Source organism: Solanum verrucosum, unplaced genomic scaffold, assembly GCF_900185275.1.
Source record: "Solanum verrucosum unplaced genomic scaffold, falcon-dt-bn FXZP01000305.1, whole genome shotgun sequence".
Classification (NCBI taxonomy): Eukaryota; Viridiplantae; Streptophyta; class Magnoliopsida; order Solanales; family Solanaceae; genus Solanum; species Solanum verrucosum.
The window spans coordinates 1107478-1125067 of NW_026019908.1; the positions used below are offsets into that span (position 1 = coordinate 1107478).

The 17590-nt window shown below is 36.2% G+C and overlaps 1 protein-coding gene and 1 pseudogene across 1 annotated transcript; one reads left to right on the top strand and one right to left on the bottom strand.

Moving 5' to 3' along the window:
- Positions 1-1473: 1473 nt before the first annotated feature.
- LOC125821656 (uncharacterized) lies at positions 1474-3426 on the bottom strand (annotated as a pseudogene).
- An 882-nt stretch (positions 3427-4308) lies between these two features.
- LOC125821671 (probable pre-mRNA-splicing factor ATP-dependent RNA helicase DEAH5) lies at positions 4309-8270 on the top strand. The gene is made up of 2 exons (XM_049501072.1): positions 4309-7495; positions 7703-8270. Exons 1-2 carry the CDS (start codon positions 4329-4331, stop codon positions 8094-8096), a joined length of 3561 nt encoding a protein of 1186 aa, XP_049357029.1. The 5' UTR covers positions 4309-4328; the 3' UTR covers positions 8097-8270.
- Positions 8271-17590: the final 9320 nt, after the last annotated feature.

Below are 17590 nucleotides of genomic sequence, written 5' to 3' on the forward strand. Positions count from 1 at the left end.
AACTTCATTTATTTGTTCTTCCTCCTCAACTACTTCTTTATTTTTTCCTTCTTCTTCATCAACTTCTTTTTGTTTTCCTTTATCTTCCTCAACTTCTTTTTTATTTCCCTCTTCTTCCTCAACTTCTTCTGCTCTTTCTCCATCATCATCTACTTCATTTTTTTCTTTTTCTCTTTCTTCATATTCTTTTTGAGAAAACTTTGTTTCTACTTGAGAAGAAGAAACTGATTCAGATGCTAGTTCTTCTAGAAGAGTGGTAGTCGAATTTTCATTCTTCTTCCTACAAGTTCTAGTCCTAGGCCTCTTCTGGATCTTTGTATCAGTTGTTTCTTTTGTTAATATAATTTTTCTTTTGACAGAAGCCATTATATTTGTATCTACAACCACAAAAATCAAATATTTTTCTTAATAAAAATAACAACAACCAAACATAACAACACAAACAACAAATACGATTCAATACCACACATGAACCCACCAACAAACCACAAAACCCTCCCTAAACCCTAACCAACGAACTATAAATTAAGGTTTTTGAAATCAGTTAATATTTCAAAAGGAATAATTATCTAACAATCCTACAAACAAATAAGTGATAAAACCACTAAAAATGTCCTGATTTAATACCAGTAAGTATTTCTCGAAACCCTAATTAGATTTTACCTGACAAGATATCAACGATAAACTAGAAATGATGAGGGCAACGACTCCTTGTAGTAAAAGAGGATCGCAACAGATTCCCACTGATGTTGTAGAAAATATCACAACAACAATCTTGATCTGTGAAGGAATAATGGAACGAGAGAAAGGAAGGAAAGAAGAGACAAGAAACGGAAATTAGTAAAAATAAATTAAATTTGGAATATGAAATGACCTTTTATATAGGAGAGGAGAGAGGGAAAAATGAAGGGACGATTGTTTTAAACCTTTTCAAAAAAAATTTTGAATTTTGACAATTCAAAGTGTGACATATGTTGCCACATATACCCTTTCTGTTGGGGCACATGTAGATAATTCTGTGGTGTTTTTAACAACATAGGTTATATATGTTGCCACAGACACCACATTTCTTCCTTTCCATCATAATTAACATTTGTTTCAACAAAATAAAAATAATATTAATATTATCAACAAAAATGAATAATTGATGACAATATAATGTTGCCACATATCTCCTTTCTATGACATATGTTACCACATATCTTATTTTTGTGATATATGTTGCCACATGTATCCTTTCTGTTGGGGAACATGCAGATAATTCTGTGGTGTTTTTTACAACAGAGGTTATATATGTTGCCACAGACACCATATTTCTTCCTTTCCATCATAATTGACATTTGTTCCAACAAAATAAAAATAACAATAAAATCGTTATTATTAATATTATCAGCAAAAATTAACACTTCACCAATTGTTTTATACAACTTATCAACAAAAAGGTAATTCACAATTGTATACATAACCATCAATCTAATCAATGGTGGTAACCACAACATTTTCATCTATGAACTTTGCTTTTTTAGGTCTAGGCCTCTGTGGGTCTTCATTGTTACTAACATAGCCACTTCGAGCCTTTAAAATCCCATAATTCCATAGGAGTGAAGCATATTTCAAGCGAAGGGATTGAGAAATAATTTCATCATATGGTATTTGTAGTCCATCACTGAAAAACTCAGCGTATGCAGCAACAAAAACTCCACAATCACTGCATGGTATATCATCAATTAGAAAATATAATAAACCTAATATTAACATCACATTTCGATAGTGGTAAGACTAAAAAAATAATGTGATACTACTTAAAGACTATTGCTTGCTTGTTGGGCAATACCAGTAATATGTATGACTTCGAATTGGTGAGATTTGTTCTTGCCCTGGTAAGATTCAAGAACTGACCAGTTGGTTCGGTCTTTTTGCTCATAAAATCTGATGAATTCAAGGTACTTTGGCAACATTATAGACAACTTTTGAATCTCAGCGCACAATTTTCTGTTAGTCCTAAATGAAGACATCGAATCATACACCTTTATGTGTCGTTCCTTCAAAACAACGACTGCCAAGACCTAATGAAACTCCCCATTATAATTTACAGGGACATAAACCTCATCTGTGAGGTGCCAAGGCAGTCCAACATGTTTACCAAACCCTTTGATAGTGCCAACGATTTTATTCTCATATTAGGAACAACACTGGCATTGTCAATGTATGTTTTGAAAAAAACAATTAGTAGTGATATATCGATATTTAGAATGACTCTGTTGCTTCGACTTCTTCCACAAATAGTATAAAATGGCATTCACATACTGCACAGATGCATCAACAAGTGTTTTTCTGTATCAATTTATTTGTATGTATTCATGTCTTAATCAAAAGATAAAAGTGGGCATGAATTTACCTCCTCAGTCTAGCACTTATTGGGTTGAGACATTACGTAGAACCAGTCTTTTTTCTTTGGAAATGCAAATACAAAATCAAGTTGCTTGAACTCAAGATCCAAGCAATTAGCTAAGTAGTGATCGTCCTTGTCTCTTCTGCAATTTTGTAAGTATTATAAATAAATATTTAATGGACAAGAAGAAGAAATACTAATAATAGTTGAACGACTTTACTTTTTTGCATGATGCTTGTAAAGACCCTCGTTCATTCACTGCGAGAAGGATGACATTAGTTCAGTTGGACCGTCGCCGTCAATGTTAAAACCTTCAAATGGATATTGTTGCTTCACATCACAATTGAGAACTTCGACTTTCTTCTCTTTCTTTTTCTCTTTCTCTTTCTCTTTCGCTTTCTTTTTCACTTTCTCCTTCGCCTTCTTTTTCACTTTCTCCTTCTCCTTCTCTTGCTCCTTCTCCCTCTCCTCATTCTCCTTCTCATGCTTCTTCTCCTTCTCCTTCTCCTTCTCTTGCTCCCTCTCCTCCTCCTCCTCCTCCTTGCCTTTTGGGTTTTAATGTGATACTGGAGCAGTAGTCATTGATCTTTTTCTTTCACTAATTATATATAGTGATTGGGAAATAGATTTTTTCAACCTCATACACTTCAAAGGCTGTGAAATCTTCTTGGATGTATGGACATCAATATTATAAGTCATTTCCTTAAAAATATCAGTGAGTTCTTTAACACGACTAATAAAATAATCATGTTGCTGCTCACATTCTTCGCATAGACAAAAAGAGCATTTGATGTTAGAAGAGGAAGCAACACCAATAAAAGATTGAGTTGTTGTCATGGATGAAACTTTTTGTATCATTTCATCTACAAGGTAAATAAAAAAAGGTTGAGAGTTTACAATTGATTATAAAATAATAATGGGTAGCAATTTATACTTATGTTGACACAGATGGATATTTTGTTGCCACATATGTACCTTCTGTTGCCACAGATGAATTGCCACAAATTAATCTTTTTGTTACTACAGATGACCATTTTGTTGCCCTAACACATAGGTGATATGTTCCAATATATGATTACTCTGTTAGAATATATACCAACATATCACTAAAATGTAGCAACATACGACACATCTTTCAACAAATGAAATATATGTTGGACAACTGAACAAGATTATATTTCTAAAATCATATGAACAAAATGGTCACAAAAAGAGCAACAAAAGTAACAAAAAACGAATTTTCACTGAATGTTAACAATACATATACATTTCCTCAAAATTAGGATTTTTTGAGTTAGTTGATTTTCTTTCAAAAACAATAAATAATAGGTAACATTACACCATTATTCAATTTTCACATCAATAGAACAATTTATTGTTCATTAACCGAAGAAAAAACCTTAGTATTGTTCGAAAATTGTAAAATCTTTCAAAAAAATGACTTACCCATTTTAAGTCGAACACAATCTTCAGTTCACAAAGAGGAGAGAGTCACGACCGGAGATGAGGAGAAAGATAAGATAATGGGGAAGAATACTTGTTTCGATAGTCGAATTTTTGGATTTTCTAAGGAAGAAGAAGAAATGAGAGAACGTTGGGAGAAGAAGAAGAGAAAATTCTATTTTCTTTTACTTTTTTTTAAAATAAATGGTTTGGATAGAATTATAAAAGTTGAAAAATGAAGTGCTTTTTTTGTATTTTATAAAAGATTAGAAAATTTTGAAAATGTTAATTTGGTCCCAAATTTACTTAATTACATTTTAAAATGAATTTGACCCTTCTTAGTCAAAGTGTCACCAAAAATCAAAGCAAAACTTAATTAACACATTTCATTTAATTGTCTCTTGTAATTAGATGTAGTAGAAAAGAAAATACAGGAAAAACGAAATCCCTTAGATTAGCAACAGCGCAAGACCTATTCGAAATCGTTCGAAGAATGGGAACCGACACTGAAGAAAATGAGTTGGAAAAATTGGAATATCTCTCTCTAATTTCTAAGGTATGTTCTGAATTGGAAGCACATTTAGGGTTTGGTGATAAAGTTTTAGCTGAATTTATAACTGAACTTGGTAGAAATTGCTCAACAGTAGATGAATTTGATGCCAAATTGAAAGAAAGTGGTGCTGAAATGCCTGATTATTTTGTTAGAACATTGCTAACTATAATACATGCTATTTTGCCTCCTAAACCCACGTCTAAGTCGGACAAGGATTTCAATAAGGATGATAATGATTCTGAGTTTTCCGCTCTCAAGATAAGAGATAATAGAGAACGAGTTAAGGAATTGGAAAAGGAGATTGAGCTGGAAGCCAAGAGTACGAGGAGAGATGGGGAGGAAGAAGAACACGGTAGTAGGCGAGAGAGGGATAGAGATTATAGAAGAGAAAGGGGTAGATACAGGGATAGAGGTAGGGATCAAGATAGGGATGATTATGATGATGGTAGAGCTGAACGTAGGACTTCAGAAAGGCACGGAGACAGAGACAGAGACAGGGACAAGGTTAGAGACAGGGACAGGGATGATGAGGATGATGCATATGCAAAAGGTAGGAGAGATGAGTATGAGCAAGAAAGCGATGATGATCAGAGGGATATGAGAAAATCAAGGCATCACGTGGATGAGCCAGAGTTATATGCAGTATATAAGGGGAGGGTATCAAGGGTGATGGATTCTGGTTGTTTTGTTCAGCTGAGTGATTTTAGAGGGAAAGAAGGCTTGGTGCATGTTTCACAACTTGCTACTAGAAGGGTCACTAATGCCAAAGATTTAGTAAAGCGGGACCAGGAGGTTTTTGTGAAGGTTATATCTATTAGTGGGCAGAAGCTGAGTTTGTCAATGAGAGATGTTGATCAGAATACAGGAAAGGATCTGTTGCCATTGAAAAAGAGCTTAGGCGACGATCGGTTGACAACTAATCCTTCAACCATGAATGGTGAAGGTTCTAAGACCAGGATTGGTCTGTCAGGAATCAGGATTATGGACCAGGAGGATGTAATTCCATCACGTAGACCGCTGAAGAGGATGAGTTCACCTGAAAAGTGGGAAGCGAAACAACTTATTGCTGCAGGTGTTTTGGGGGTGCAGGAACATCCCATGTTTGACGAAGAAGGGGACGGAATGCTCTATCAGGAAGAAGGTGCTGAAGAAGAGCTTGAGGTTGAGTTGAACGAAGATGAACCCCCTTTCTTGCAAGGGCAGAGTCGTTATTCAGTTGATATGTCCCCTGTTAAAATTTTTAAAAATCCTGAAGGATCATTGAGTCGTGCTGCTGCACTACAATCAGCTCTGATAAAGGAGAGAAGGGAAGTAAGGGAGCAGCAACAGAGAACGATGCTTGATTCCATCCCTAAAGATCTCAACAGACCCTGGGAAGACCCAATGCCAGAGACAGGTGAGAGGCATCTAGCACAGGAGCTTAGGGGTGTTGGTTTGTCTGCCTATGACATGCCAGAATGGAAGAAGGATGCTTATGGTAAAGCCTTGACCTTTGGCCAGAGGTCTAAGCTATCCCTCCAGGAGCAGAGGCAGAGTCTTCCTATTTACAAATTGAAGAAAGAACTGGTTCAGGCTGTCCATGATAACCAGGTCCTGGTTGTCATCGGTGAGACAGGTTCTGGTAAGACAACACAGGTGACACAGTATCTAGCCGAGGCAGGGTATACAACGAGGGGAAAAATTGGCTGTACTCAACCTCGTCGAGTGGCTGCAATGTCAGTGGCTAAGAGAGTTGCTGAGGAGTTTGGTTGTCGATTAGGTGAAGAAGTTGGTTATGCTATTCGTTTTGAAGATTGTACTGGGCCAGAAACTGTTATCAAATATATGACTGATGGTATGCTTCTGAGGGAGATCCTGATTGATGATAACTTATCCCAGTATTCAGTCGTAATGCTTGATGAAGCACACGAAAGAACAATTCACACTGATGTTCTCTTTGGTTTGCTTAAGCAGCTTATGAAGAGGAGACCTGACCTTCGTTTAATTGTCACATCTGCAACTTTGGATGCGGAGAAATTTTCTGGTTATTTCTTCGACTGCAACATCTTTACAATCCCAGGAAGAACTTTTCCAGTAGAGATACTCTACACAAAGCAGCCAGAAAGTGATTACCTTGATGCAGCTTTAATTACTGTTATGCAGATCCACTTGACAGAACCTGAAGGTGATATCCTCCTCTTCTTGACTGGTCAAGAGGAGATTGATTATGCTTGCCAGTGTCTCTATGAGAGGATGAAAGGACTAGGTAAAAATGTTCCTGAACTGATCATACTGCCTGTCTATAGTGCCTTGCCCAGTGAAATGCAGTCCAGAATTTTTGATCCTGCCCCTCCTGGGAAGAGAAAAGTTGTTGTTGCTACAAATATTGCTGAAGCTTCTTTGACAATTGATGGTATATATTATGTTATTGATCCTGGATTCGCAAAGCAAAATGTCTACAATCCAAAACAGGGGCTTGATTCACTGGTTATTACCCCAATTTCACAAGCATCAGCAAAGCAACGAGCAGGGCGTGCTGGACGAACTGGACCTGGGAAGTGCTACCGTCTGTATACTGAGAGCGCTTTCCACAGTGAAATGTCCCCTACCGCGATTCCAGAAATCCAGAGGATAAATCTTGGGAACACGGTTCTTATGATGAAAGCAATGGGTATTAATGATCTTTTGTCGTTTGATTTCATGGACCCACCTTCCCCTCAGGCTCTCATATCTGCCATGGAGCAACTTTATACTCTTGGAGCATTGGATGAAGAGGGGCTTCTGACGAAACTGGGAAGAAAAATGGCAGAATTTCCATTAGATCCTCCTTTGTCCAAGATGCTTCTTGCTAGCGTGGACCTTGGCTGTAGTGATGAGATCTTGACCATCATTGCTATGATTCAAACTGGAAATATCTTTTACCGACCAAGAGAAAAACAAGCTCAGGCTGATCAGAAAAGGGCCAAATTTTTTCAGCCTGAGGGTGATCATCTTACCTTGCTTGCTGTTTATGAGGCTTGGAAAGCAAAAAACTTTTCAGGTCCATGGTGTTTTGAAAATTTTGTCCAGTCACGATCACTTAGGAGGGCACAGGATGTTAGAAAACAGCTGCTCTCCATCATGGATAAGTATGTATTTCAATTCCTTTTTCATACTGTACTTCTGATTTCAAGCCTTGTTCTCTCTTACTGTTTGCTTATTAACCTTTATTGACTGTTAGCTTAATTGACTTGGGCTTATTTTGTGGATCTCTCTGCTTGATGTTTATTAATTCTCTTTTAGGTTAGAAACTTGTATGGTTGCGACTCGATTCTGATACTTGCTTGCTCTTGCAGGTATAAATTGGATGTTGTAAGTGCTGGAAAGAATTTCACAAAGATCCGGAAGGCTATTGGAGCAGGTTTCTTTTTCCATGCTGCTAGAAAGGATCCTCAAGAGGGTTATAGAACTCTAGTTGAGAACCAGCCAGTTTACATCCATCCTAGCAGTGCTCTTTTTCAAAGACAGCCGGACTGGGTTATTTATCACGAGCTTGTTATGACAACAAAGGAGTACATGCGCGAGGTGACCGTGGTAGATCCTAAATGGCTTGTTGAGCTGGCACCAAGATTCTTCAAGGTGTCTGACCCAACAAAATTAAGCAAGCGCAAGAGACAGGAACGTATTGAACCTCTTTACGACAGATATCACGAGCCAAACTCATGGAGACTGAGTAAACGGCGAGCGTGATATCTTTTTTTTTTCTTGGTTGTGTTGGTTCATTGAAATGCGTAGTGTCTGTTTCTGTAAGAGTGACATATATTAGGTCAATCTAAAACATAATTTTTGACATTTGGAGCACTTCTTTCATATAAGCCTTTTTGCCATTTGAGCTAATTATAGTTTTCAGTGAAGTTCCTCAAAGTTGTTATAACTTTTCTGCTATTTGCTTTTTGCAAGGGACATAATCTTTGACATTCAACTTTAATCTTTTTTATGTTCCAAAGATGAATGGTTAAGCCTTTTGAACTGGATCAAAAAGAAGCTGAAAGAATATGCTAGTTACTCAAGCTAACTACTTTCCAAATCATATTTTAGTTTTGAAAAGTAAATAGAGTATTTCATGAAATATTTAATAACTTTGGATTACAAAATTAATCATTCTTATGCTTTTTCCTTTTTGTATTTTTTCTGGGTTGACTTTGTTAATGTTTGCTGACGACTTTTACTTATTTTTAATGTGTTCCAACTTTAGCATGGATAAGGGATTTACTTAAAACATTGTGTGAACATGTTTTTGTTATCGCTTTTTCTACGTGAATCTGGGTGTTGCTGTCACTGTCGTGAATAGTGCTCTTTTTATTAGTAACGTTGAGATTCATTATTACTCCATTTCTTGTCTAAAGGTTGTTTTCCCCTTAAATTTCTTGTCTAACGGTTGTTTTCCAGACAGCTGCGATTGAAATTATGCCCCATGTTTGATTTAATGCTTTAACCTTCACAATGTTGGTGAATTTAGTAAAATCTGTTCTTTCTCAGCTTTAGCTCTTTCTCTCTGATGTAATGTCATTTTTATACATCCATTTTTAAATGAAGTGTGTTCTCTTCAATGGCTGGTTCTCCTGTGAAAAGCATTTGAAGTTCTAAGGTCCGAAAAGATTATGTTTTGGTTACTATTGAAGAGTTAATTAGTTGGAGACCAATTAGATCTAAAGTTGTCCAGTCCTTGCAAATTTTAGGATTGATGTAACTGCACTAACCACATAATGTTTCAAGTACTTTGTCCTTCATTTCTTGCTTTGACTGTCTCTGCTTTCTACCTGTTGTATGATTATTTATGTTATTGCTGTATTGCACCTCTAAGACTACTTATTAGCAGATATTTATTGGTTAATTTTCTAGTCTTTGATAAGCACGAGTTTGAATGAACCATGGACTGCAGTAGTTTCAAGTCTTAGATAAGCATGAGTCTGAATGAACCATGGATTGTAGTAGTTGGCACCAGATGAATGCCGGAATACTATTTATGATGTAATGAACTTTATCTTTTTAACCATGAGACATTGATAAGTTTTAGTTCCAACATAATTGACTGTCAATTGATTGATTTTTTGGCTTTCAATCGGCACGGGTCAAGTCAGAGGTTGGAAATTCCTACTGAATTTTCTCAACTGTTTCTGCTGCTGATTGCCCACAAGAAACACCAGGTATATATTTCTCATGTTTGATGTAGTTAAAGTAATTGTGACGGAAGTGAGTAGCTGCATGGGTTGTTCCATCCATAACATATTGTATAGGATAAGTTTGGCCCTGATTTTGGTGAACACCTGGGCGAGATATTTGCGAACTCAAGACTGGACCGTGCTGTGACCTATCATGAGTCATGTACAGCTAGTGTAAATTGACAAATGAACTTTGGCTAGTTTCTCTAAGATGCACTTGGAACCATGCAAGTACCATAGTTTTATTGGAAACATGTAATGTTCAAGCTGCCATTTGTTTTATGAGCCATGTATTTGAATTTTTGGACTTCCAATATGCTTGAGTTCTTTTGTAGGCATGTCAAGTTTGCTTCACCATTTTGACCAAAGACTATCCCTGATACAGTCTATACTTCACCTTAGAATATACGTTTAGTTTATTACTATAAACAAAATTTATGGTTGACTATATAAAGCACATTTTTGTAGATGTGGCAATATGGGTTTTCACCTTGTGGGATCAAATAAACAAAATCTACATGTGTGTATAATAGATTTTTGGTGCAAATGACCTTGTTATGACTTTGAAATTCAAACAAGGAGATTATCTTGTGTTTGTATATGCAGCTTATTACAAATTTAGACAAATGAGTCAGTGGAATCATATCTGGAAATATTATAGGATGGCATAGTGGAGAAGGCTGAGAAGAAACTACCAAACTGGAAGGCTCAGTACCTTTCACTAGGGGGTAGGGTCACTGCTATCAATAGTGTTTTAAATTCTTTGCCTACCACTCTAATGTCATTGCTCCCTATCCTAGCTAAGGTGGCCAAAAGGTTAGACAAACTAGGGAGGGATTCCCTGTGGATAGGTAACAAGGAGGAAAGTACGGGCTCTCAGCTACTGGATTGGGAGGTGGTTCAACTGGATAAAAGGTGTGGTGGTTTGGGCATCAGGGATTTAAGAAGGCAGAGCAATGATGAAATGGTTATGGAGATTCAATTGGGAACATGAGGCTCTGTTGAAGGCAGTGGTGTGAGCAAATAGGGCCAGACTGATGAAAGATGTTAGACAGTGGACAACTTAAACTACGTCGTTAGAGATTGTTTGCTATTGCTTCTGCCTCAGCAGAGAAGTAAAGTTCTGCTCTTCTCTCTTCCCCTTACATGTCTAGTTTTATAGCTTAACCCTTACTTTTACGATGAAAGGGCAGAACGTAATAGTAATAAAGGAAAAGTAAGGTGTGGTGGGAAGTCAACTTTTTGGTCTCCAAATTTCAGTCCCGGAAGAATCTTATTTTTATCGCTATTAGGCATAAGTAGTGAAAGAAGTAGGACCTCGACATCAAATATAGGATTGTTTTTTTACACGATCTCTATTTTAGTAGTCCTAGCTATCCACTTTACTATGTGGTAGAGTGTTCATCCCAACCCCTTCGCAGGGGTACATTCCCTTTAATTGAGAGAAGGACTAGAAATTGACTCCCCTATTCTAGATGAAAGAAGGGTACGGAGTTTATCCAAGGAATGCTCTCCCGTGGTGTACTGATAATGTTACTAGAATTTATGGAACATCGGTGTGGAGAATTATCAGAAACCTTTGGCCTAAGTTGTCTTGATAACATGAATTTAAAGGTGGGAAATGGGAGCAAAATATTATTCTGGGCTGATCTATGAATTGGCCAGGGGACTCTGAAGCAGACATTCCCAGACCTCTTCAATATTTTTTCTGATCCTAATGTCTCACTAACTGACAGCTGGTCACCACAAGGGTGGGATGTCACCTTCGGAACACCTAGATGATTGGGAAATGAGCAGATTTGCAGAGTTGATGAAGGTCCTAGAAGGTTTCAATGGCACCACTACAGATGGAAGCATGACAGGGATGAGATCTCAGTTAGAAGAAGCTACAAGAAAGAAGCAGTGATTCAGCCTCAGATCACAGCAGGGCCCTGGAAACAGGTTTGGGGGAACATGGCACCAACAAAAATAAAATGCTTTCGCTTGGCTAGTTTCCAGGAGGCCTGCCTCACACATGAAGAATTGCAGAAGAGAAAGTTTCACATTGCTTCTGACGTTTTCTCTGCTATGAGAAAAGAGAGACCAACAACCACACATTCCTACATTGCAAATTCACTTCTCAATTATGGTCTCCGTTCCTCCAATTAACAGAGCTTAAATGGACAATGCCCGAGTACACAACAGATCTCTTAAGTTGCTGGACAAGGAGAGGGGGCAGCAAGAATCAAAAGAAATGGGGGATATTAATTCCACCCTGTATTTGGTGGACAATTTGGAAGGAGATGAATGGAGGATGTTTTGAAGATGGGACACACAATATCCACAAAGTAAAGGTAGATGCATCGCCACCTTTTATTTTTTGTGTAAAGAATCTTGTACAGAAGAAGCAGAACAATTAGTAGATTTTTTAGGATCTTTGTAAGTAATGTAGATTCCTAACAGTATTTTGGAGGTCTCCAGCATGTCCCTAATGCCGAGGAATACAATTTTACCAGATTCAAAAAAGAAAATATACCCAAGTTCTTACTTTTGCATGTTCTTAGCAGGGAAGAATGAGGGACGCCCAGCTTGGATCACATACTATGAGGTTTCATGGTATGATAGTGGCAAGGACTCATCTGAATGACTGACTGATCACTGATCCTAATATTACTTTTGGCGATAGTTGTCCTACTATATGCTATCCATCTGTTTTATTGGTTTGTTGGGAAAGACATTATGGAAGATCTCAAGTATTTTTTAAAAAGTAATACTGTACCTATTTGGGCTATGCCAGTGAGTTGATCCTCATTCTTCATTCAGTAGCTACAAAATTACTCTATGGATGCGATTAGTACCTCATATTCAGATTTCAAATTTTCCAAAATTTATCAGGTGTATGCTGTTCTGCTGCTGGTTGTTTGTATTCTCATTTGTTTTTAACAAAGAGATGTCTATGATCTTTCATTATGCGATATTAGGCAAGCTTTTCTTTGATTTGGCTAGTTTTAGTGGAAGTGGTTTATATTTCTTCTCACCATAAAAGCTTTCTGGTAGTCCTCTAATTATATTCTGATGGCTGGGCTTTTGTTCTCTGTTATGGTAACATATGTTATTACAGATGCTGTTGGACGGCCTAGGACAGACTTCTTCTGGTGTTGTTTTCCAGACGGAAAAGAAGTAAGACTACGTAGTGTCCGTCATAGTTATTTTTATGTTTTACTACTAATAAGAAATCAGTACATCGAACTGGAAACGTGACAAAAGGAAAAGGTTTGCCTCTTTCATAGGCAAAAACATTTTTTGGGGGTCGTATATTTCTACTTTGATTTCTTTTAGATCTTGATATTTAATTCAAGGTGTTTGTTGATTTCCTTATATTATTTATTTTCGTCTTGTTGATTGCATTTTGGCTAAGATATGAATGGAAATGGAATTTCCATTGGTTTTGTGATTTAGTAGATGTAACTGGGGTTGCAGTCCATGTATGATTCTTTGTCCTCTCATCTTAGCCATTGCTTGAATTAGTTTAAGTCTTGCTCATGTCTTGTGCAGTATAATATGTTTGGCGTTTGGCCATTTGACATGAAATAGCTGTCATGGAAATTATGCTTTCATAATGGAGTCCCTTTCACAATACTTACTGTCCTGTGTTCTCTTTTCAATGGATCTTGCTACTGCAAGGGACATACTTCTCTCTGTTAAATCCAAAAGTTAGCTTGCTGCTGCTGCTGCTGCTTCTCACTGCCATTTTGGCTGGAGAGATTTGACTCTATTTCAAATTTATAGGCTAACTAATTTACTATCTAGACATACCTAATAAAAATTTTGGTTGTCTAGTTTAAGATAAAGCACTATTTAAGTGAGATTCATGGTATTGGATTTGGATGAAGATAGCAGCAACTGGGAGCTGGTATATGCTTTTGGAAACCGTTGTGGCTATATCGGTGAAGAAGAGCGTCTTTGTTTAAATAAAAGATTACTGACTCTTTTACTGACCAACATGCTTGGGAGGGCTTTATCCTATTTCTTCATTTGAATCTCTTTGTGCAATGTAATTGCTACGACCTGAATTAGTCACCCTACTGTTGTTTGGATTGCATATATCTATCAAACTTGCATATTATTATGCCAACATTATTTTCTACTTTGATTTTGTTTCTACTGTGTTTCTTTTAATTTGGTTATCTTTAGGGTGTGCTCGATATGGAGGAAATCGTTTTTTTTTTTCATTTTTCTCATGTTCGATTGGTTGAAATTTTTGGAAAATATTTTCTCTAGGAAAGCAAGTTCTTTAAAATTGAGTTGGAGATTTGAGGTCAATTTGGGGGGAAACCGTTAGTTTTGGAGGGTATGGATGACAAATTTGTAGATGGCGGGGTATGAATGGCCACATATTCTAACGGAGGATAAAGTTAACTATTAAATGAAAGTTGAGGGGTAATTTTGACCCTTTCCCCTTTATTGTTTGAGGGCAAATCCTTAGTTTGGAGGCTAGGGTATGTGGAATACCATAATTAATCAGATGTTATTGTGCTCCCTCGTATGCTATCCACCGCTTCATGCGGCGGTTGTGGAATCTTTCAACGTTGAGGCATCGTACCTTGAGCATACGTTAGCAAGTGTTACTTAACGTGTGCTGAGAGTTTATTTTTAAGTATTTATTTCGTGTCTTATTTTGTATTTCATGATTTGTTGTTAGTTATGTCATATTTAGATGCATTTATTTATTTTTGAGGTTGCATTCTCTACGTTATGATAGACACAACATATGATCTCTATCTTTTTTTATGTTTTAACATTGTCTTCACATAAAATATTAATAATATTTTTATTTTTTTTATTGTTTTATGATATCACTTTCTCTTTCTTTTATGTCTGTTATGTGACCTCCTTGAAAAAATAATTGAAAAGGTGGGTGTTGCTTTAACTATCAGGGAAAGTGGATCCTCATTTTTTAATTATTTACAAAAATTTGTTTTAACTCGTGTGGGAAGGGTATAATACAAATTTTCTCTTATATAGACCTTTGTTTAGAATACACTAAACGATTATATTTTAGTAAGGTGAAACAATTGCTATGGATAGGACCCTCTGATAGCTATTATCCAGTTAATGGTGATTCAAGAATTAAAACAATGCAAACTGCATTGTCAATGCAGTCTAGTGCGCTTCAACTTCAACTGTTTGCTATTGAGAGGGGTGAATTTATTGTCCCAAGTCTTTACATCAGTCAACATAATGAATCTTGCTTTATAAAAATACAGTCACGGAGGGTGAATAAAGGAAGGAAAAGGAGGATGGAAATGAACCTGTAGCTGATGATTACAATAGCAATGAGTTGCAATTTTTTAGAAGAAAAAAAAAGTAACTAAGGAACTAGATTACTTTTTGAAATAGAAAATATTGATGAAACTCAAACAATTGTGGGCAATTACTCAATCGCTAGAAAAAAGAACCTTGGAGTTGATAAGAGTGAATTTACTAGACTTAGATATAAATGTTATATTGGTTGTTCTATGAAGAAGTTATAATGACTCTAAGGTGATTTTTGGAAAATTATCATTTTACCCCTCACGATAGTTATCTCGAGTCTTGTTTGATCAATGTATGAAGTTGGTTTTGAAATTTGATTGTAAACTTGTGATTTTTGGAAGTTTTAGAGTTTTGGAGAGTTAAAGTTGTTAAAAGTGGTTTTTGGTAACAACCGGAGCTACGAGTCTCGAAATGGACTTCCGTCAGTTCTGTTAGCTCTGTAATATGATTTTTGGTCTAGACGTATTGTTGGTTTGGGTTCTAAGGCTTTTGGCTTGATTTTGATCCATTAGACGAAATGCGGGAAAAGTTAAGGCTAAGGTTATGGTACTGATTCTTTAAAAAAAAGAGTTAAGCTAAAGTTTGACTTTAGTCAACGTTTGAGGTTAGAAAGGTTATTTTTGAGTTTTGATGATTTCACTAGGTCCAAATGATTATATTTGGCCTAGTTGAAGGCTTGGTTCAATTCCCGAAGCTTTTGGATAAGTTTCATGTCTTTATTTCAAAAATTGGAGATTCTTAAGTTAAAGTTGACTTTGTTCAACATCAGGTTAAGGTGACCTTGTTTGGGTGTTTTGATGATTCCATTGAGTCTGAACCAGTGTTATGAAAGGCGAAAACCGCAAAAAAGCTCTAAGGAGGCGAAAAGTGCAAAAAAGCTCTAAGGTTCGTAGGGGCTTTAAGCGCAAATAAAGTGTGTTCTTTAATAAAAAAAGGCGCAAAGGGAGAAAAGAAAATAAATATATTTTTTTAGTCCAAGACTAATAATTATAAACATGAATAACAAATATATGACCAAAGAAATTGAATTTTTTTTATGATAAAGTGAAATATCAAATTTTTAGTCACTTCTTCATAAGAGGCTTATTGGCAAGGAAACATTTGCCTTAGAACCTTGATGACGACACTGAAGCGCGCATAAAGCGAGGTGAAACGCTCAATACGTTTTGAGCCTCGCTTCAGTGCTTAAGCGCGCTTAAAGTGCACCTTTGATAACACTGGTCTGAACTATCATTTTCAAGCTAGAAGCATATATGGTTCGTGTTTGGGAGGTTCCAGACGAGTTATGTGCGAGTTTCTAAGCTTTTTGGGTGCCTTGACATTGTTTCACCAATTTGTGTCAACTAAAAGGTTCGTTATTAATTTTAAAGATCAAAAAATTATTTCAAAACTTCGAAAAGTTTGAGCATGAATTATAGGATTGATCTGCAAAGTTTGGTTCATTTTCGCTAAGTCGAGATTGAGCTTTTATCGCGATATATGAAATAATTATTTATCGGGAAGAAATGATAGTTGACTAGACAAATGAATATGGAATTGAGTTTCGATCGAACGAGTAGATCTGTATTATTATTTAAGACATGTAGGAAAAAGAATTGGATCATTTCGCTATTGTATGAGAAATTTACGACATTTTTAGTGAAACAAAAGTTTCTGATTTGCTGGTGCAACTACCGCTGTACATGTATTTAAAAATTTAGACTGTGTAATCTGAGCATATTGGGAGTTCTGCAGCTCGAAAATCATTGATATGAGTGTTGTTAGTTTCAAAATTTTATTGTGGTTACTTATTTGATAGATCACATTGATTTGGAATCCCAACAAAAGGAGAAGACACAAAACCTGGAGTGATTGTTCGATTATTTGAGGCAAGTGAATTTCTCGACCCTTATTAAGTGTATAGAATCATGTATTTCTTTGTGGTATGTATTGAGGAGTAATGACACTTGGTTATGAGTTGACTTGTTGATATTGAATGATCTTAATGCTGAACAAAAAAATAATAAAAGGCAACTTGATTATATATTGATGTGTGATGTGTTGATGATGACTTGAAAGGTCTATTGATTCATTGTTGATATTGTTTTCACAATGGTGTTAGTGTGAAGGTGTCCTTTGGGTAAATGGTTTTGCAAATAGCTGGTTTAAGTTAGCGTTTTTATGTTGTTTATCGCTAACTTGTTTGCTTGTACCTGCAGCTGTATTTAAACAAACGTTATGGGTTTTAAGGAGTTTCCCATCGTCTCCTTTTAGCTCTGGGTTTTTTCCGTCTTCCGGTCGACGTAGCTCCGCATTTTTATAGTCATGCTGCTGACTAGCTTTAGACTTCAGATTATCTTCATTAGTCTTTAGCTTTTGTATCTCGTTGTCCATACTATCCACTTTTATACAAAGTGTAGTTATGGCTTTGAGTAGTTTTTCAATTGTATCTTCTTCCTCAGTCTCAGTCTGAGTAGCTTTGTCTTGATAAGTAATCTGCAATAACATTTTTATCAATTAGGACATATAGCTAGAGATCGTAAATTACCTAAGAACCCAAAGAAAAAACAAATATCAGAAATAATAATAGACGATGAAAAATATACACAAATAGAATATGTAGATTATGAATTAGAAAGCAGCATTGATATAAAAATGATTATCTCCTCATTATTTGTGTGAACATGCTTATTTATATTAGTTCCGAGATACGGTTGTGACAGGTAAATAAATAATTATAAAATTTAT

Excerpts from the sequence above, each read along its gene's own strand:
- LOC125821671 (XM_049501072.1), top strand. The coding sequence starts at position 4,329 with ATGGGAACCGACACTGAAGAAAATGAGTTGGAAAAATTGGAATATCTC. Across the intron at positions 7,496-7,702 it reads CTGCTCTCCATCATGGATAA|GTATAAATTGGATGTTGTAA; the intron begins GTATGTATTTCA and ends TTGCTCTTGCAG.